Raw genomic sequence first — 21,615 nt, 5'->3', positions numbered from 1 at the left:
AATACCCATTGTAAAATGCTGCGAAATATTCTGAGAATGCCATGAGGGCTTTTTAAGTGCTTGCCTGAAGTGTTTTGAGCTCACTGATATCTGACTTAAATAATTACTGATAAATGATTCTGATTGATACTTAAGTTTTTGATTTGAAAATGAGTTGTTTGTTACTCACTACAAGGTTATTTTCCAGAGCCAGTGCTATGCTTTTATCAATCTAGCAGAAAATGGCTGAAATGGCTCCTTTCGGTTCTTAGAAAATACAACTAAAGTACCTCAGTTAGAAAGATAGCCCACAACCCAACTTTTGCTCAAGTTTAGATCACAACTCTTGGACAAGTTATTTATTTCTTTCACTGGGTACAAGTGACAATTGTACCTCTTTAATTTTGTGCTTCTTTTAATGATTTATTAAACTTATGCCTTATGATGAATTTACTGAAATTTACGTGCTCTAAATTCATCAGCTTTTGGACAAATGTTGAGCAATGCATTACATCACATAAAGCACCAAGCATTTGGAGTGTCACTCAAAAATTTGAAGAAATGGACAAAAGCATGTCCCTGTGTAACAAAGGATTTGCTCAATTTGTGATTGTTACTCAGTTCAGGATGTCGATTTACTGCAAATGCACCAGGGTACATTTATATCTGCTATAAATTTCATTTATATCTTCCAAACATTGACAATTGATTAAATGGTCAAATGAAATGTTTCATAGTACGGTTTATAGTAATCTTTATATGAAAGATATTCTGCATTCATTTAATGCAAACTTTAACTTTTTTAAAAAAGGGATCCGTATGCTCCACAACCGCTGGACTAAGTGTGTAAATGTAGGAAAAATAACTGTGCTAGATTTTCTAAAATTGACTCCTTCTGCCCTAGGCCACGAACTTATCAATCACCCCTCGTATAAATCAACATTGGTAAGAATCATGATGAGCACACATAAAGAAAATGTGTTCTTTTAAGTGTTAAGAACGTAATAGTGTAGATGTTTGAAAGTGGCAATGTGGCCATACTGATAATAAGAACACAATCAAAATTAAGCACATGAAATGGATATTTTCTCTAAGGGAAATATTTAAAAACAACTAACTTCTTCAAGAAACGAATAAATAAAATCTGCAAATCTGCAAATGAAAAGGCTTTTTTGTTAAGGCTAAGCATGAGGAATACGTGCATAATGGCTCGAACAGATAAAGATAAAGAACCGTTAAGTTATCAGCAGAAATAATACATATACTGTCATATTTTTTACTACATAATCCAAAATCATGCATTCATAATGAGATCAGCAGCGTAGTTTACCAATTTAAATAGAAAGTGCTTTTGGTCAGTTAATTGACAATAATTACATTAATATATTAAAACGTGAATATGTCCATTTATGAATTGATCACAATAATCAATTGTTGATGGGTTTATTATTGTCTCATGTACTGAGATACAGTAAAAAATTGGTCTTTCGTACATTCACTCGGATGAAATTATTGCAACAGTGCATTAAGGTAGGACAAGGTAACACAATGCAGAATAGTGTATTACAATTACAGAGAAAGTGCAGCACAGGTAGGCAATAAGGTACAAGATCATAAAGAGGTAGATTATGAGGTCAAGAATCCATCTTGTTGAAATAAGGATCCATTCAATAGATCAATAGTGGGATAGAAGCTGTCCTTGAGCTTGGTGGTATGTGCTTTCAGGATTCCACGGAGGGGAGATGGGGAAAACACATGTTCACACAACTATATTTATTTAAAGTGGTTTCACAAAATCTAATGTTAGAAATGATAGACAACAATAAAATATTATCAGATAAGGGTTAGAAAGTCTGTCTGATGTAGTCTGATGAAAGATCTTGAGCCAATACATCAGCGGTATATTTTGCTCTATTTTTGCTTCCTGACCTGTTGAGTTCCTCCAGCACTTTGCGTGTGTTGCTCATGATTTCTAGCATCTGCAGAATCTCTTGTGTTTAGAAAATGAACTTTCAATTGGAAGATTAAGTAATAAATTGGGGTAGGAGGAACTACAAAAGCTTTAAATAGAGCATTAAAATATCAGAGAACAGAAATAAATTAAGTAAGAATTAAGAAATTATTTCAAAAACCAAGGATTTAAGAGTGAACATCAAATAAAAACATTGGACATTACGAACTAAAATTTAAGAAAACATTAGACCTTGATGTTATGATTAGAAATCTTAGTCAGTATAGGCTGGGGATGGAACTGTTTAATATGTTCAGATTGATATGTTGACACATTTGGCAACATTCCTAATATATGATTATTCAGGTTAATGAACAGAAATATTTTTGAGCAACACACACAAAATGTTGGAGGAACTCAGCAGGTCAGGCAACATCTATGGAAAGGAGTATAGTCAATATTTCAGGCCAAGAACCTTCATCAGATCTCAATTTTTTTTGAGATGGAAGGAAGGGAAAATATATTTAATGAAATAGGACAATTTCTCTAAGGGGCGCTTTTGGTAGGACACATACAATGGAGCTGGGCCAGTTTAGGAGATGACTTCCTTGTGAAACTCATTGGAGTCAAGCAATTTAAAGAGATAAAGATTAAAGATTAGATTTATTTGTCACATGAACATTGAAGCATCGAAACATACAGTGAAATGCATCTTTTGCATCAATGACCAACAGGGTCATAAGACGTGCTGGGGGCAGCCCACTGGTGTTGCCATCCTTCCAAGACTAATATCGCATGGCCATAGCATAACTTAGTAACCACAAGCCATACATCTTTGGAATGTGGAAGGAAACCAGAGCTGCTGGAGGAAACCTATGCAGTCACAGGCAGAACATGCAAACTCCTTAAACCCCAATCTTGAAGGTGGAGGTATAAAGCACTACGGTAATCATTACACTGCCATCCTACAATTTATAAGCATACACAATCCACATTTCAAAAATGGCACTGCACAGGATCCAATATCAGTTATTTCCTATGTGTCCTCATTCCTGTTTTGGAAAGAGTATGATTGTTGACAAAAATTCAACAATCTCAACAAATTCAGTTATTTACATAACCGGCTTGAGGACTGTGAAATTATATATGCACTAATAATTTTTAGTTCCTAAAGCCACCGCTATAAATTCACCATTTCCATTAAAAATGTACTTGAAAATTTGTGATATTGCACACAGTAAATTGTCCTTGTTTTCAAATAGCGACAATAAAAATTGCACAATACCAGCAGCCTTCATACAGTCAATCAGATTTGTGACTACTTGAACTGGACCATAACCTGAACCAACCAAAAATAATCTTTGCAAAGACTGGAACAGATAACATCTTCATTGTAACATCTTATCTTTCCCAGTTTAATTAAAGATTTTTTAATAATATGGTTTGATTGATTATAAACTGATTTTTGTAACGATGCATTTCTTAGATATTACTGATCTGTAATAATAGGTGACATGTTGCGATAAACAAAGGAATTTTTGGAATGGAATATTACCTCCCAAGCTATCTTAATTAAAAACATAACTTGCACACTATATGCTATCAATTTCTACGATTGTAGATCTCAAGCCAGACATTCCTCTAATCTTCACATTTACAGGCTTGGTGAACTTTTGTTAACCTCTATTTGTAATCAAAATAAAAATAATAAAAATGTGATAATTTGACAAACTTTCATTGCACAGATGTTGCTTGACCCAGTGAGTTCCTCCAGCAGATTGATTTTTGTTCCATATTCCAACATCTGCAGTCTCTTGTGGCTCCGAAGCGTAGCAATTGACAGCTTGACAATTAATTGATAGCGATGTACTATTTTCTACTGCGGTCACCAAAGCCTATGCTAAAGGCATATCCAGCTGCATACCACACACTGTTCTCACTTACAATTGCTGCAGTTAACCACACTTCTTAAAGTCATAGAACTGTGGCTCCAAACCAGAGCAAGCAGAAATGCAAATGCAAAGCTACCACCCTTTCCAGTTATTGCAAGGTTTTTTTCTATGGTTTCTTGTAACAGGAGCAAAATGTGATTTAATATATGAAGGCTGCGATTGTACTATGGACTTCTTATCTCTACTGTTCTTTCACAAGGGCGATTTAACGTATAGAACACCAGATCTTTTCAAATACTGTCCTATTATCCCATCAAAACTCTTTAAGCGGAAAAGACTGTATCAAGGGGCTGGATACATTACTATTAAGATTAAAAAGCCTACTTCATTTGCTTCAGTAATTAACAATGAAGGGGAAAACATTTCTGGCGTTCAGTGTCCATTATCCTGAATCTAAGTTAGGATGATTACTCTGATGATAAATTAATCAGTTACTTTGTAGGTGTATTTTGTTAATTTAGAAGAGTAATCAAATATGTAAGTTGTTTGATTCATTTTTAATTGTTACATAATTTTCTTCAATTTTAATTTGGCCTTGTTACATGTAGGATAATAATACTTAGCTTATCTTCCCTGAGTATGATAATCATTGGAGCAGATATTCTTCTTGTCTTCCAGTGAAAAATGGGTGGAATGTCTTCATTTCTGACCAAGATAATCCTAGTCAATATTCCGTCCATGTGTGTCTGTCATATTGGTTGTCATTTACTGTCGCTGCTGCATGTAAATTTCTACCTTTTCATTAAGTCGTGCCTTAAAACCTGTTGTGGCCACTGACCAGCAGTCTACCAGCCCCCAAATAAACTATAAGACAAGCCATGCAAAATGGAAAGGACAACCCTTTGGCATAGAATACAACTTGTCACCAAATCCTAATGTAGTGTCAGGGGACTCATCCAGTATGGAATTCACAGCAGAAAGATATAAACCGGAGTCAAGAAAGCAACACAATTTTCAGAGAGAACCTTGAAAACCCAAATTTTGGAATATCCTGCCAAAGAGTGGAGAAGAAATCTGTTTCAAATTCAGTCCAGGAAACCAGAGAAAGGCCACTTAGATGCAGGATATCCTCTGATTTTGCTTAAAACATTTATTAAAATTAATTTCTATTCTCTTTTGGTAGGGATGTGTATGGCAATATTAGTATAAAATGGAAACACTACAATTGAGTAAGCTGTATCTATTAGACATCTTTATATATAAAGATATATATTCCCAGCATACGTTCTAAATATCTTCTCATGGGCTGCACAATGTTTCTAATGGATTAACACCACCGTAGATGTAATTCAGATAAATTTCCTCTAACCTTGGTCCTGCTTATACAAGACACAGAGCAGGATATCTTTCTTTAAGAAATCCATGGCAAAGAGTAGTACATCATGGAAACTGGCCTACCAGCCAAACCGCTCCAACCAAAATGTCCAACTAAAGACTGTATGCATTCACTTTGTCTATGGCCCAAATTTATGAAATGTATTTAAATGCATTTAAATTTTAGATGCTGAGATAGCACCATACCTGAGTTGAGAAAATGCTGTATATTAATTTTGAAAAGACCATAGGTGACGATGAGAAACCCAAAAACTAGTGGTCAGATCACATCACGCTTTGGTTACAAAATCCTGTAAACTGCACTCAATCTGCATTGCAGAGGGAGGAAAATGTTTCCTCCGTCATGAGGATTTTTGGTGATCTCATTGCACCCTTAGAGCTTAGAACAGGAAATACATGGGTGATGGGGGACCTGGGGCCCAAGAGGAGCAAGGGGAGAAAATTCAGCACGCTGATGATGAAACATTAGTCATTATGAGAACATAAATTTAAATCACTCTCTATGCACAGTGGAAAAATACACCAATGTCATCTAGTTAACTTAAGCTTGAATTTCACATATAGATATAACATTCTGAGTGACACTCAGTATGTTCTTCTATATCAAGAATAATAATATTACTATTTAGAAAAGTCTGTGGTGTTCCTCCATCTAATCTGCTCCTACTCTGCTGCAGAAACATAGAAAACCTACAGCACAATACCGGCCCTTCAGCCCACAAAGCTGTGCCAACCATGTCCTTACCTTAGAAATACATAGGCTTACCCATAGCCCTCTATTTTTTTAAGCTCCACGTATCCATCCAGGAGTCTCTTAAAAGACCCTATCGTTTCTTCCTCCATCACCGCCAATGGCAGCCCATTCCATGCACTCACCACTCTCTATAAAAAACTTACCCCTGACATCTCCTCTGTATCTACTTCCAAGCACTTTAAAACTATGCCCTCTTGTGCAAGCCATTTCAGCCCCGGGGAAAAGCCTCTGACTATCCATACGATCAATGCCTCTCATTATCTTGTACACCTCTATCAGGTCACCTCTCATCCTCCGTCGCTCCAAGGAGAAAAGGCCAAGTTCATCAATCTATAGGGCATGCTCCCCAATCCAGGCAACATCCTTGTAAATCTCCTCTGAACCCTTTCTATGGTTTCCGCAGCCTTCCTGTAGTGAGGCGAATAGAATTGAACACAATACTCCAAGTGCGGTCTGACCAGGGTCCTACATAGCTGCAACATTACCTCTCAGCTCTTAAACTCAATCCTACAATTGATGAAGGCCAATGCACTGTATGCCTTCTTAACCACAGAGTCAACCTGCTTGGCAGCTTTGAGTGTTCTATGGACTCAGACCCCAAGATCTCTCTGATCCTCCACACTGCCAAGAATCTTACCATTAATGCTATATTCTGCCATCATATTTGACCCACCAAAATAAACCACCTCACACTTATCTGGGTTGAACTCCATCTGTCACTTTTCAGCCCAGTTTTACATCCTATAGATGTCCCGCTGTAACCTCTGACAGCCCTCCACACTATCCACAACACCCCCAACCTTTGTGTTACCAACAAACTTACTAACCCATTCCACCACTTCCTCATGCAGGTCCTTTATAAAAATCACAAACAAAGAGTAGGGGTCCCAGAACAGATCCCTGAGGCACACCACTGGTCACTGGCCTCCATGCAGAATATGACCCATCTACAACCACTCTTTGCCTTCTGTGGGCAAGCCAGTTCTGGATTCTCAAAGCAATGTCCCCTTGGATCCCATCCCTCCTTACTTTCTCAATAAGCCTTGCATGTGGTACTTTACCAAATGCCTTGCTAAAATCCATATACACTACGTCAACAGCTCTACCTTCATCATTGTGTTTAGTCACATCCTCACAAAATTCAATTAGGCTTGTAAGGCACGAACTGCCTTTGACAAAGCCATGCTGACCATTCCTAATCATATTATGCCTCTCCAAATGTTCATAAATCCTGCATCTCATGATCTTCTCCATCAACTTACCAACCACTGAAGTAAGCCTCACTGGTCTATAATTTCCTGGGCTATCCTTACTCCCTTTCTTGAATAAAGGAACAACATCTGCAACCCTCCAATCCTCTGGAACCTCTCCCATCCCCATCGATGATGCAAAGATCATCGCCAGAGGCTCAGCAATCTCCTCCCTTGCTTCCCACAGTAGCCTGGAGTACATCCCGTCTGGTCCCAGTGACTTATCCAGCTTGATGCTTTCCAAAAGCTTCTGCACATCTTCTTTCTTAATATCTACATGCTCAAGCTTTTCAGTCCGCTGTAAGTCATCTCTACGATCACCAAGATCCTTATCCGTAGTGAATATGAAGCAAAGTATTCATTAAGTACCTCTGCTATCTCCTCCAGTTGAATACACACTTTTCCACTATCACACTTGATTGGTCCTATTCTCTCACATCCTATCCTCTTGCTCTTCACATACTTGTAGAATACCTTGGGGCTTTCCTTAATCCTGTCCGCCAAGGTCTTCTCGTGGCCACTTCTGGCTCTCCTAATTTCATTCTTATGCTCCTTCCTGCTAGCCTTATAGTCTTCTAGATCTCTATCATTACCTAGTTTTTTGAACCTTTCGTAAGCTCTTCTTTTCTTCTTGACTAGATTTACAACAGCCTTTGTACACCACGATTCCTGTACCCTACCATCCTTTCCCTGTCTCATTGGAACATACCTACGCAGAACCCCACGCAAATATCTCCTGAACATTTGCCGCATTTCTTCCGTACGTTTCCCTGAGAACATCTGTTTCCAATTTATGCTTCCAAGTTCCTGCCTGATGGCTTCATATTTCCCCTTACTCCAATTAAGCGTTTCCCAAACTTGTCTTTTGCTATCCCTCTCCAATGCTATGGTAAAGGAGATAGAATTGTGATCATTATCTCCAAAATGCTCTCCCACTGAGAGACCTGACCCTGACCAGGTTCATTTCCCAGTAGCAGATCAAGTAGAGCCTTTCCTCTTGTAGGCTTATCTACATATTGTGTCAAGAAACCTTCCTGAACACACCTAACAAACTCCACTCCATCTAAACCCCTCACTCTATGGAGATGCCAATCAATATTTGGGAAATTAAAATCTCCCACCACAACAACCCTGTTATTATTACTCCTTTCCAGAATCTGCCTCCCTATCTGCTCTTCGATGTCCCTGTTACTATTGGGTGTTCTATAAAAAACATCCAGTAGAGTTATTGACCCCTTCCTGTTCCTAACTTCCACCCACAGAGACTCAGTAGACAACCCCTCCATGACCTCCTCCTTTTCTGCAGCTGTGACACTATCCCTGAGCAACAGTGCCATGCCCCCACCTCTTCCCTCCTTCCCTGCCCGTTCTGAAACACCTAAAGCCAGGCACTTGAAGTAGCCATTCCTGCCCCTGCACCATCCAATTCTCTGTAATGGCCACAACATTATAGCTCCAAGTGCTGATCCACACTCTATGCTCGTCCACTTTGTTCATAATACTCCTTGCATTAAAATAGACACATCTCAAACCATCGGTCTGAGCGCCTCCCTTCTCTATCACCTGCCTATGCTCCCTTTCGCCCTGTCTCCAAGCTTTCTCTATTTGTGAGCCAACCTCCCTTTTCCTCTGTCACTTCAGTTTTGTTCCCGCCCCCCAGCAATTCCAGTTTAAACTCTCCCCAATAGCCTGAGCAAACATCCCCGCCAGGATATTGGTCCCCCTGGGATTCAAGTCCTTTTTCTACAGGTCATTCTGATGGAATGAAGGGATAGGTAAATAGGGGGAAAAACAGTGGACAATGATTAACTTATAATCAATCACATTGCAAGCACCTTAGCTTACCGCTTTGGACAAGTTTGGACAGTCAAAAAGAAGTTTCACTCTGCAACCGGTGACATACTAGTCATTGTTCTCTAAAGACAGGCAAAGACTCAAATAAGGAACTATCTGATCTTGCAGAAGCAGCTCAAGATATAGCTAAATATGGGGAGTATAGTGTAGGGGCTAGAATGTTCTGGAGAAAAGGGGAAGGGTCCGAATGAGGAACTGATGGGATAGCTTTGGCTTAAAATAATTATAACTAACTGACCAATGACTATTTTACATCTAATTGTATCTTAGCATGTGACTGAAATGATTCTAACATTATCTAAACTTGTAATCGTAAGATTTCCTGCTACATGATCAATGTTATAAATTGTGGAGAACCGTGTAATTCGGGGGCAGTCTCCGGACTGGCTCCTTTGGGAGATCAGTCTGTAACTTCCCCCATAGCATGCTATGAGTAGAGAATAAAGGTTTGAAAAAAATTACGTATGTCAGTGTATTTGTTGTACAATTGTTATTGCATCGGGTCCGATCGAGTAAAGACAATTCCTGCCCCAAAAGAGTTCTCAATGATCCAGAAATCTGAATCCCTGCCCTGTGCTCCAATCCCTCAGCCACGCATTCATCCTCCACCTCATTCTATTCCTATACTCACTGTCCTGTGGCACAAGCAGTAATCCCAAGATTACTACCTGTAAGGTCCTGCTTCTCATCTTCCTTCCTAACTCCCTGTGCTTTGTTTTCCTCCCTTTTCCTACCTATATCGTTGGTACCAATATGTTCCACAACCTCTGGCTGTTCTCCTTCCCACTTCAAAATATCGTGGACGCGATTAGAAACATCCTGGACCCTGGCACCTGGGAGGCAAACTACCATCCACGTTTCTTTCCTGCGCCCACAGAATCGCATCTCTGACTCCTTAACTATAGAGTCCCCTATCACTGCTGCTATCCTCTTCCTTTTCCTAACCTTCTGAGCCACAGGGCCCGACTCTGTGCCAGAGGCACGACCACTGTTGCTTCCCCCAGGTAGGCCGTCTCCCCTAACAGTACTCAAGCAGGAGTACTTATTGTTAAGGGGAACAGCCACAGGGGTACTCTCTAGCACCTGCTTCTTGTCCTTCCCTCTCCTGACTGTTATCTACTTATCTGTCTCCCCAGTTCCCGAAGTGACTACCAGCCTATAGCTCCTCTCTATCACTTCCTCACTCTCCCTGACCAGACGAAGGTCATCAAGCTGCATCTCCAGTTCCCTGAGGCAGTCCCTAAAGAGCTGCAGCTCGACGCACCTGCTGCAGATGTGGCCGTCCGGGAGGCTGGGAGTCTTCAGGACCTCCCACAACTGACACCGAGCACAGAAAACTGGCCTCACACACATTCTTTCTGTCTGTATTCTAATCAGATAACCCACCTCGCCTCGACCCTTTATCGCTGAAGCCCCATGGAGCCATAGCCTTCCTTCTCTGTCTCCCTCTACTCTATCAGCCGCTCTGTAAAGCTGTCTTCTATTCAAACTCTTCCCTCTGTTCTCACTGGCTGACCTCCGTGCACTTGCGCAGTCGTGCCCCTTCAAACTGCTGAAGAAATAACCGTCACCTTTTCAACTCTGCCCGCTTTAAAACTCTTCCCACTGTTCTCACCAGCCGACCTGTATTTTAAGGCTTCACTTCTTCAAACAGCTAATTATTTCTCAAAGATAACATAAACTATTCTAACATCAACCTGAGAATCATAGTTTTTTTCCGAAGTTTGCTTCAAATTATTTTCATTTCAAAAACTTCGTGAGAGATTGTAGTAATTTCTCATTAGTCATATTGCCCATAAATCCTGTTAGACAACTTTTGACCTCTGCAGCAGAACTAAATAAAACCCATTTTCTTTTAATCCTCTTAATGAGTAACTCCACATCCTGATAGCCTTCTGGAGAATCCATGTTGCAATTTTCCATTACTGAATTTCCTCTGCATATAATGCTCTAACTTCAGCAAGTAAAATAAGTTCAAAATCATTCCCTTTTCTTTTACAAAGGTCAACAAGTGTCAGGGGCTCCTACATCATGTGAATTAATGAAAAACATTTATGTCTCCACAGGCAATACTGAAGAGTTCCATCCTTTGGCCTAATTTACTCATGGATTAAACTACAGATTAAAGCCACCCAATCTAAACATTTCCCATAAAATGTCTTCCTTTTATTTTCCAAAGTTTGAAAAATTTCTTAGAATTTTCCACGTTGCTAGTCATATTATTTCTTATGCCCTCATAATGTAGATCCTGATTCCAATTTTGCAAATCTTCCAATTCCATATGGTTAGCCATTTTTATATTATTTCATGAATTGCCAAATGCTTTATTTAAGTCTGCATTTATTGCCCTTTCCAAGCTGTCCTGGAGAAGGTGATGAGCCACAGCAGTTCTTCTTAGAGGGTATTCACACAGTGTTGTTAGCTAGCGAGTTCCACTAGTTAGATGTAGTGATAATAAAGGTCTGACTATATACTTCCAGGATGGTGTGTGACTTGGAGATGAACCAGTAGATGGTAGCATTCCAATCTTACTATTTATCAATAAAGAGTAAATAAAATTACCCAATACAAATAGGAGCATTGTATTAGTACAATATTGGTAAATGAGAAGTCATCCACTTTAGAAGTCAAAATGGAAGATCAGATTATTATTTAAATAAAAGATTGCAACATGCTGCTGTGCAGAGGGACTTGGGAGTGCCTGTGCATGAATCGCAGAGGGTTGGTTTACAGGTGCAGCAGGCTATCAAGAAGGCAAATGGAAAGTTGGTTTTCATTGCTAGAGGATTGAATTTAAGGGCAGGGAGGTTATGCTGCAACTATACAGGGTACTGGTGAGGCCGCACCTGGAGTACTGTGTGCAGTTCTGGTTTCCTTACTTGAGGAAGGATACACTGGCTTTGGAGGCGGTGCAGAGGAGGTTTACCGGGTTGATTCCGGAGATGAAGGCGTTAGACTATGAGCAGAGATTGAGTTGCCTGGTATGGTACTCGCTGGAATTCAGAAGAATGAGAGGAGATCTTATAGAAATGTATGAAATTATGAAAGGGATAGATAAGTTAGAGGCAGGAAAGTTGTTTCTACTGGTAGGTGAAACTAGAGCTAGGGAACATAGCCTCAAGATTCGGGGGACTAAATTTAGGACGGAGATGAGGAGGAACTGCTTTTCCCAAAACATGGTGAATCTGTGGAATTCTCTGCCCAATGATGTAGTAGAGGCTAACGCAGTAAATATATTTAAGACAAGGTTGGATAGATTTTTGCATAGTAGGGGAATTAAGGGGTATGCAGAAAAGGCGGGTAGGTAGAGATGAGTTTATGGCCAGAGCAGTTATGATCTGATTGAATGGCGGAGCAGGCTCAATGGGCCAGATAACCATCTCCTGCTCCTATTTCTTATGTTCACATTAGTCACTGAGCCATTTCACTCTGAAGAAATTACATTTTAATATTATACCTTATTTATGCTCTGTTGCCAAAGACGTGTGCTATCTGTTTACCATAAAGCTCCAACTTAAAAATCTTTTCCCAAAAACATATTTAAACTTACAATCACTGCAGCTTCTCTCTGGTGTAAAAAAATACTGTAACCTGCTCAACTTGCCTTTGAAAATAGTAAATCTTACTAATTCCTGTTGGTAATTTCATTCCAAATTTTATGCTAACATCAGAACCAAATTAAATTGAAATCTAGTTTATCTTCTTTTTTGCAGAAAATCAGTTTTGCAAATTTCATCATCTAGCATGTTTCTTTACCAAAGACTTCTGGAAAATAATGGTCACAGCCTGTTTTATCATTTATAAACCTTCATTTCCCTCTGACTTGCTGAATCAGCTCTTCAGTATCATTTCCAGTCAAATGCTGAACAATATTACAGAAATCAAAATTTATATCACCTTTCATTCACTTCCTTCAACTTAATCCAATTAGGACTTTTAAACATTTAGTATCTAACAGAAAATGAGAGCATAATTTCTGTGAAGTCTAAAATAACAGTTTTTATCTTTATCAAGGAAAATGTTACTCATTTTAGCATAAATTTTACGATGACATCAAGAGTACAAGTAATAAAATTTCAAACATTGAACAAGCTCTTCCACAATCCTCTAACTTCAAATGATTTGCTTATTTAACAGAGGGAGGTTAGGTCATGCAAATAACCCAAAAATTGAACACACAAAATTGAAAAGCAATGTATAATCATGCAGTCTGTTGAAAACCACATCGTTTTCAGCTCACTATTGATGTCAATAGTAAGGTTAACACCTACAACCAATGATTTATTTTAAGATTTACCTTTCCGTTGCCTCTTGCAGATCAGCCAAGAAAACATTATTGTCATAATGATGACTGTAGTTATGGGGAGCACAGCATAAAGTTGATAATCTGTGAAAAATATAATAAATAACAGAATAAAAATTCAAGATGTCAACATTTTCACAAAATAAAATGTTTGGAGACATAAAAATAAAATAATACAAATGCAGTTGCTTTATTCAATTTGAAAGCAGGTTAAATATTTCCAACAGTTCTAGAGGATGTACACATTCATTAATAAACAAAATTGCAGCATTTTAATTTTTAGAAGTTATTTGCCCTACAGTGTAAAAGCATTGTAAGCACTTGATGCTTATAGCACTGAATGTGTATTTTAAAATGCAAACAAATATAACAATCATCAACTACTAAGACCAAGAAAGAAGATACAGAATTAATTATTCTGAGCTTTCATTTCCTGAGATTGAGTCAAACTCAATAAGTACTGTAATGTACACACATGCATGCATACTTACAGTTATAATTGGTTTCATGATTTGCTTTAATCCAAATGCTTGTGTTTCTGCTGCCGTAGTCGTTGTATGCCATGCACCAATAGATTCCCTCATCTTCAGATTGAACATGTATCTGTACTTCTGTGCAGTTTAATCCAATATTAGTTTGTAATGTTCCATTTGGACTCTCCCTGACCTTTGTCCACATCACAGTGGAAGCGGGGTTACTCGTCATACAGCAATTCAGTGCCAAGGATGAACCGACAACAGCAATGATTTCACTATGGTTGATAGGAAGATAATTACCCATGGTATTCAACTTGTATGTTATTATTGAATCATGTGGTCCATCTAACAATAAAAGCAATACATACGTTATTGTAGACCGCAGCAATATAGATACAATTGATGCATGAGTAGACAATAAAAGCAGACTGAGCACTTCTGAAAGGTCAGCAGTTCCAAGGGATCTATGTGTTGAAGATCAAACTACTACCAAAACAAAGTTTTGTAACTAAGGTTTAGACAAAGATAATTTTCTTGCCTATGGATGTACAGATGGACGGTGAGTGAATTCAGGAGCTTAGCACACTAATCACATGAAAGAAGTTGAGATTCCGCAAGGTTACAGCTGGAAAAATGTAGAGTTCTTGGGGGGGTTATAGGCTGTGAGGGGTTTACCATGAGGGTAGGTCATGGAGGAATCTGCCCAGAAGTTAATAGTTCAAAAGTAATAAATCGTTGATTTGGAAACAATAAAAGTTTTAATTACAGAAGAAGTGTAAGAGTGAAATCTGTTGTGTCATTACATAATGAAAGAGATTTGGATATTCCTTTATTTACAGTAGCATAAAAGTTAATGCAATCACTTTACAATGCCGGTGATTACTGATTGGGGTTCAATTCCCACCACTGTTTGTAAGGAGTTTGTACGTTTTCATGTCGACCGCAAATGATCCATTTCACTGTATATTTTAAAGTACATGTGAGAATCTTTCTTTAATCTAATACAAGCTAGCCAGAACAGTTGGCAGAAAATCAAGTCTGCATGCAATAAAAGACTGGATGATAGATTAGCAGTTGAGTCAAAGTAAAGGTGGAGAGAGGAAATAAAGAGTGGATATAGGGAGTCTCTGTGATGATGTGATTGAAATTACATCGAAGAGTCAAAAGACTGGTCAGTACATTGAATTAGCTGCGTGAGGCAGTGTACATTAATAATATTATAAAAGTACTTGGGCAGGTACATGGATAAGAAAGACTTGAAGGGATGTAGGGGAAACATGGGAGTATGGGGCAAGCTTAGATGGGAAACATGGACCAGATTGGCCAAATGGCCTTTTCTGTGCTGTATGGATTCAATGACTCTTTGTCACTAGGATAAGATGAAGGGCACTGAACTTTAGCAGCAGTCAAAGACAACGTTTTCCCAAGGTTTAACTATTGCAAATCTTCCAGGGTTGAATCTCGGACAGGCAGTCTCTGAGCAAAGACGTAATGGAGAAATTGTACAAGGTGGTGGTGAAGTAAGTACCCACGTCTGAAGCTTTATATTTTTTGGATAATGTAAGCAATAGGGGAGGTTAGGTGAAAAACAGGAAGGGGTCATGTAATGATACATGACGGTGTGGGGGGTGGGGGTGGAGTAAGTTGATCTGTGGTTAAAACTTAATGGATCAAAGTGGAACCATGTAGAGACAGCCACACTCACTAGAATGTATTGCAATGTTGGAATTGACCCTTCATAAAAGAGGTAGTAATGAGTGGGTCAAGAGTCACAGAAAGGATCAACTTTGTGTCCTAGAGATTGGGAAATTTAATGGAGAGCTCTGAAGTATACAACAAGGAAAGGTGCAAAAGGAAAAAGTGTTGTGAAAAGTGGATGAGTGATCAAAGTAGTGGAATTGGGTCCACAAGCATCAAAAGCACACGTAGGGAATTCAGTTGCACTATCACAGACAGCAATATACATCTCAGTTATAACAGGGAATAATGTCGATATAATAAAAGTTTGAAGATTAGCATACACAATGAAGATTATACTTACACATAACATTTAGCTTGATATGGATTTTAATTGGTTGTCTGAAGGTGGCATGATCAATCTGACAGCTGCAAACAGACCCATGGTCTTCCACTCTTGGGACAAGCTTAAGCTGGCTGGTGACAACAGAAGTGCCATTATTATTCTTCCACAGAGTTGGTCCAGCAACTTCCGTAAAATTGTTTGTTCCTGAGCATGCCCATGTAAAGGAGATATCCTCAGCTAACAACCCGTTGCCTGAGCAGTTGAGGACGGATTCATTATCAGCAACCAAAGGACCATCCAGAACAGAAATTTCAGGAGGTTCTAAAAGAGAACAAAGCACAATATACTGTATTAAACTATATTGACTGTATCTTACTCTGTCAACAAACTTCACTAATGTATTTTTATGTTAGTGAAGCTTACTCACAGAGTAAATTTGCTTTAGCTTGATACAGAATATATTAATTTAAAAGAGTTATATCAAATGATTACCATATAACCATATAACAATTACAGCACGGAAACAGGCCATCTCGGCCCTTCTAGTCCGTGCTGAACTCTTACTCTCACCTAGTCCCACCGACCTGCACAGCCCATAACCCTCCATTCCTTTCCTGTCCATATAGCTGTCCAATTTAACTTTAAACGACAACATCGAACCTGCCTCAGCCGCTTCTGCTGGAAGCTCGTTCCACACAGCTACCACTCTCTGAGTAAAGAAGTTCCCCCTCATGTTACCCCTAAACTTTTGCCCTTTAACTCACAACTCATGTCCTCTTGTTTGAATCTCCCCCACTCTCAATGGAAAAAGCCTATCCACATCAACTCTGTCTATCCCCCTCATAATTTTAAACACCTCAATCAAGTCCCCCCTCAGCCTTCTACGTTCCAAAGAATAAAGACCCAACTTGTTCAACCTTTCTCTGTATCTTAGGTGATGAAACCCAGGTAACATTCTAGTAAATCTTCAAGTAAAACAGCCTATTCTTTAGGTGAGAAGCATCAAGGAACAAACATATGTTGGAGAAGTATAATATTACTCCATGTTTATGCTTAAATTGGATTATATAATAAAATATCGCAAGAGCAATTGTTGGATCAAACTCACATGCAGCAGCCCCACGGTCTGTATTAATTACAAGATAATCTTAATGCACAGTAAGTCAATTCAGTGGGAAATTGGTGGGCTTCTGAATTATTCTAGCTGTAAGTGTTAATGCAATCAAAAAATCATGGCATGGATGGAGACCGCTGCCGTACATAGGAGCCAAAATAGATTTTAATCTAATTTCCCAGGTTCAAAGCCCTACAGGTACTTATGAAACATGTTGAGAATTTCACCTCTGATCACCCATTCAGCTGGTGAGCTCCAGACTCTGCCACATAGTCATCTTTTATCAACACTTACTTAATTCTTTTTGGCTCCCAAGTTACTTACATTTCTGCTGGGATAACTAGATCCTTGCTGTTTTCCTTGTTGCAGAAACTCATAAGTTTATACTCTTTATACTACATCCCCATTAAGCTCCAAACTGTGTACAATAGATATTTCTTTACCATTGCCTGGTGTCTATTTATAATAATTATTTTTATTTCATTGGATTGTTAATATATTGGAAATGAAACAACTGTTGGCTATTTGGAATATTAAATAGAGTGATTGGCATTGGCACTTTTTAATTATTCTTAAAAAGGTAAATGAATGTAAAAGTCACATGAACAATTATATAACCATATTATATTTAACAATTACAGCACGGAAACAAGCTATCTCAGCGCTTCTAGTCCGTGCCGAACTCTTACTCTCACCTAGTCCCACCGACCTGCACTCAGCCCTTAACCCTCCATTCCTTTCCTGGCCATATAGCTATCCAATTTTACTTTAAATGACAACATTGAACCTGCCTCAACCACTTCTGCTGGAAGCTCGTTCCACACAGCTACCACTCTCTGAGTAAAGAAGTTCCCCCTCATGTTACCCCTAAACTTTTGCCCTTTAACTCTCAACTCATGTCCTCTTGTTTGAATCTCCCCCACTCTCAATGGAAAAAAAGCCTATCCACGTCAACTCTATCTATCCCCCTCATAATTTTAAATGCCTCTATCAAGTCCCCCCTCAACCTTCTATGCTCCAAAGAATAAAGACCCAACTTGTTCAACCTTTCTCTTTAACTTAGGACATGAAACCCAGGTAACATTCTAGTAAATCTTCTCTATACTCTCTCAATTTTGTTGACATCTGTCCTATAATTAGGTGACCAGAACTGTACACAATACTCCAAATTTGGCCTTACCAATGCCTTGTACAATTTCAACATTACATCCCAACTCCTATACTCAATGCTCTGATTTATAAAGGCCAGCATACCAAAAGCTTTCTTCACCACCCTATCCACATGAGACTCCACCTTCAGGGAACTATGCACCATTATTCCTAGATCCCTCTGTTCCACTGCATTCTTCAATGCCCTACCATTTACCATGTATGTCCTATTTTGATTAGTCCTACCAAAATGTAGCACCTCACATTTATCAGCATTAAACTCCATCTGCCTTCTTTCAGCCCACTCTTCTAACTGGCCTAAATCTCTCTGCAAGCTTTGAAAACCTACTTCATTATCCACAACTCCACCCACCTTAGTATCATCTGCATACTTACTAATCCAATTTACCACCCCATTATCCAGATCTTTAATATATATGACAAACAACATTAGACCCAGTACAGATCCTTGGGACACACCACTAGGCACCGGCCTCCAACCTGACAAACAGTTATCCACCACTACTCTCTGGCGTCTCCCATCCAGCCACTGCTGAATCCATTTTACTACTTCAATATTAAGACCTAAAGATTGAACCTTCCTAACTAACCTTCCATATGGAACCTTGTCAAAGGCCTTACTGAAGTCCATATAGACAACATCTACTGCTTTACCCTCATCTACTTTCCTAGTAACCTCTTCAAAAAATTCAATAAGTTTTGTCAAACATGACCTTCCACACACAAATCCACGTTGACTGTTCCTAACCAGACCCTGTCTATCCAAATAATTATATATACCATCTCTAAGAGTACTTTCCATCAATGTACCAACCACTCACAGGCCGATAATTGCTAGGTTTACTCTTAGAACCCTTTTTAAACAATGGAGCAACATGAGCAATACGCCAATCCTCCAGCACCATCCATGTTTCTAATGACATTTGAAATATTTCTGTCAGAGCCCCTGCTATTTCCACACTAACTTCCCTCAAGGTCCTAGGGAATATCCTGTCAGGACCCGGAGACTTATCCACTTCTATATTCCTTAAAAGTGCCATGGTTCTTTAATCATCATAGTTTCCATAACTACCCTACTTGTTTCCCTTACCTTACACAATTCAATATCCTTCTCCTTAGTGAATACTGAAGAAAAGAAATTGTTCAAAATCTCCGCCATCTCTTTTGGCTCCACACATAGCCGTCCACTCTGATTCTCTAAGGGACCAATTTTATCCCTCACTATCCTTTTGCTATTAATATAACTGTAGAAACCCTTTGGATTTATTTTCACCTTACTTGCCAAAGTAACCTCATATCTTCTTTTAGCTTTTCTAATTTCTTTCTTAAGATTCTTTTCACAATCTTTATATTCCTCGAGCACCTCATTTACTCCAAGCTACCTATATTTATTGTAGATAGCAAAAGAAGAAATACAATATCAATTTCAGATATGATCTTCATAACTGATTTATGATCCTCTATTAAAATGAAACCACATATAACCTATCAGATCTGGCAAAATTCACTCAAAACACCAGCACCGATTTACCCCTATTTGCTGTGGTTGAAACCTAATGCCCATTTCTTAAGCTTTCTCGTTGGTTGTGCTTGTTGTCATGTATATTAATGTTTCAGTATATGGCTTGGTACAAATGTCACCATGTTTTAACATTATTGTATCAAATAAATGTTCAGTGCAAAAATTGCATATTTGCAGAATGATACAAATGTTTAATCATAAACCTACAGCAGTGTTTCTTGGCCTGTTATGAATAATGGCTGCTGCCACAGCACAACAAATTTCACTACACATGTCAGTGATAATAAACCTGATTCTGATACTGATACACATTGCAGAAACTATACTTGTAGAATGACAAAAAAAAGTTTACCATAAACCTGCAGCAGTGTTCCTTGGCCTCTTGCCTCTAATGGTGGGTAGACACTGGGTATCCTCAGGATACAGGTGTAGCGATTACCAGAGTGATCAAAGGAGACATGTTCAACCCTCAGTGATGCATTACAGCGTTTCAATCCATGCAGACAGGCGTCAGGGACACAATGCAGATTATTCACTTTGTAAGGAACATCTCCAGCCCTTGGTGATGTCCTGTGCCAGGAAATGATGACCCAGCCATCCTCAGTTGCATTATGAGTAAAGCTGCAGTTTAACGTGACTGACTCCCCTCTCCAGACACTGACGAGACGCGGCTGGTTCACCTCCAAGACCACTGGAACCCCTGATGGGAAAGAAATAAAGCTTGTCAGATTTGGTCCTAAATTATATGTTAATTTGGGATCCAACATTCTGCCTGAGCTTGGTTTAAATGCACTGAGCGGTTGCAGAGCGGTGTAGCCACGATTAACTTTGATTCAAGTTCAATGATGGTGCTATACTAACCAAATGTTACCTCAAATACAATTTTAAATTATCGAATCAGCGTCTGGATTCGCATTCAACGAATACGCAAAACATATTTCAACCCAAATAAATATAGATTTAATTGAGGCGAAACCTTATGAAGGTGTTCTAGACCTCTGAGTAGAAATTTTAATCGATTAGCTATCTCAATAATAGACTCGTTCCGTAATGACATTTAAATGCAGAAATGGGTAAAATTATGATCCTCATCACAGGTTTTTGTTAGTGCATACATCGTCAGCTCAAAGTAACTTACCTCGGACTAGTGCCTGTAAGAGGAAAAGAAGTTTCAGGAATAATTGCATCTTTCTCTGATTCCAGCGGTCCCTATACAGTTTAAACTCTCGGCCCCCTTAACCAGCTCGAAGTGTTCGGGCTGCAGTAAAGGATGTGGATGTTTTGCCCGTAAGTAATTTATATGTTCCAGGCGGAGATCAGCAGAGACTGAGAAATGCCAGAGAATGTGCTGAACGGAGGAAGTTACGTTCGAGGTGAAGCTTTTCGCTCTCCCCCCCCCCCTCTTAAATGTTCTGCTTAGTTCAATCAACAGTGAGATGCTACGTAAATGAAGTGTGGGAAAATGGAACCGAATCCAGTCACAACATCTAAGGTAACTTCTGCTCCGTCAGTATCATTTCAATGACCTTTATTGTCAGTTCCGATGGATTATTGTTTTGCATCAAATTGTTTTTATTCACCTTTGAAAATCTCTCACAAAATTTACCTCTCATTTCCTGCAATTCCACTAGCAAAATCAGTGTAAATAGTGTTTTTTTAACCTTACTTAACCTTTCTGTGGTCCTTATGAATAAAATTTATGAATTAGCTGCATAAACAATACTGTTTACATATTCATAAGCTGCCCTATTCTGCCTTCAGGTTTGACCTTCCTAAGTGAATCACTTCACTCTGGATTGAACTCAATCTGCCGCTTCTCTGCCCTGCTCGGTATCCTATCACTGTCCCGTTTTAACTCTGCACACTATCCACAACTCCACCAACCTCCATGTCATCTGGAAACGTACTAACCCATCCCTTCCACCACCTCAA

At 39.0% G+C, this 21,615-nt stretch overlaps 1 protein-coding gene across 1 annotated transcript in view; it reads right to left on the bottom strand.

Moving 5' to 3' along the window:
- The window catches only part of LOC134340844 (sialic acid-binding Ig-like lectin 14), a 52,304-nt gene extending 31,329 nt beyond the window's left edge, over positions 1 to 20,975 (bottom strand). The window contains exons 1-5 of the mRNA XM_063038407.1: positions 20,822 to 20,975; positions 20,036 to 20,383; positions 15,896 to 16,198; positions 13,870 to 14,199; positions 13,373 to 13,462 (exon numbers count right to left, since the gene is read on the bottom strand). Coding sequence (XP_062894477.1) covers positions 13,373 to 13,462; positions 13,870 to 14,199; positions 15,896 to 16,198; positions 20,036 to 20,383; positions 20,822 to 20,870 — 1,120 coding nt within the window. The 5' untranslated portion in view covers positions 20,871 to 20,975. The remainder of the gene's footprint in view (positions 1 to 13,372; positions 13,463 to 13,869; positions 14,200 to 15,895; positions 16,199 to 20,035; positions 20,384 to 20,821) is intronic.
- Between the last annotated feature and the right edge of the window lie 640 nt (positions 20,976 to 21,615).

This window comes from Mobula hypostoma, chromosome X2, assembly GCF_963921235.1.
Source record: "Mobula hypostoma chromosome X2, sMobHyp1.1, whole genome shotgun sequence".
Taxonomy (NCBI): Eukaryota; Metazoa; Chordata; class Chondrichthyes; order Myliobatiformes; family Myliobatidae; genus Mobula; species Mobula hypostoma.
This window is presented reverse-complemented; position numbering and strand designations above follow the sequence as displayed.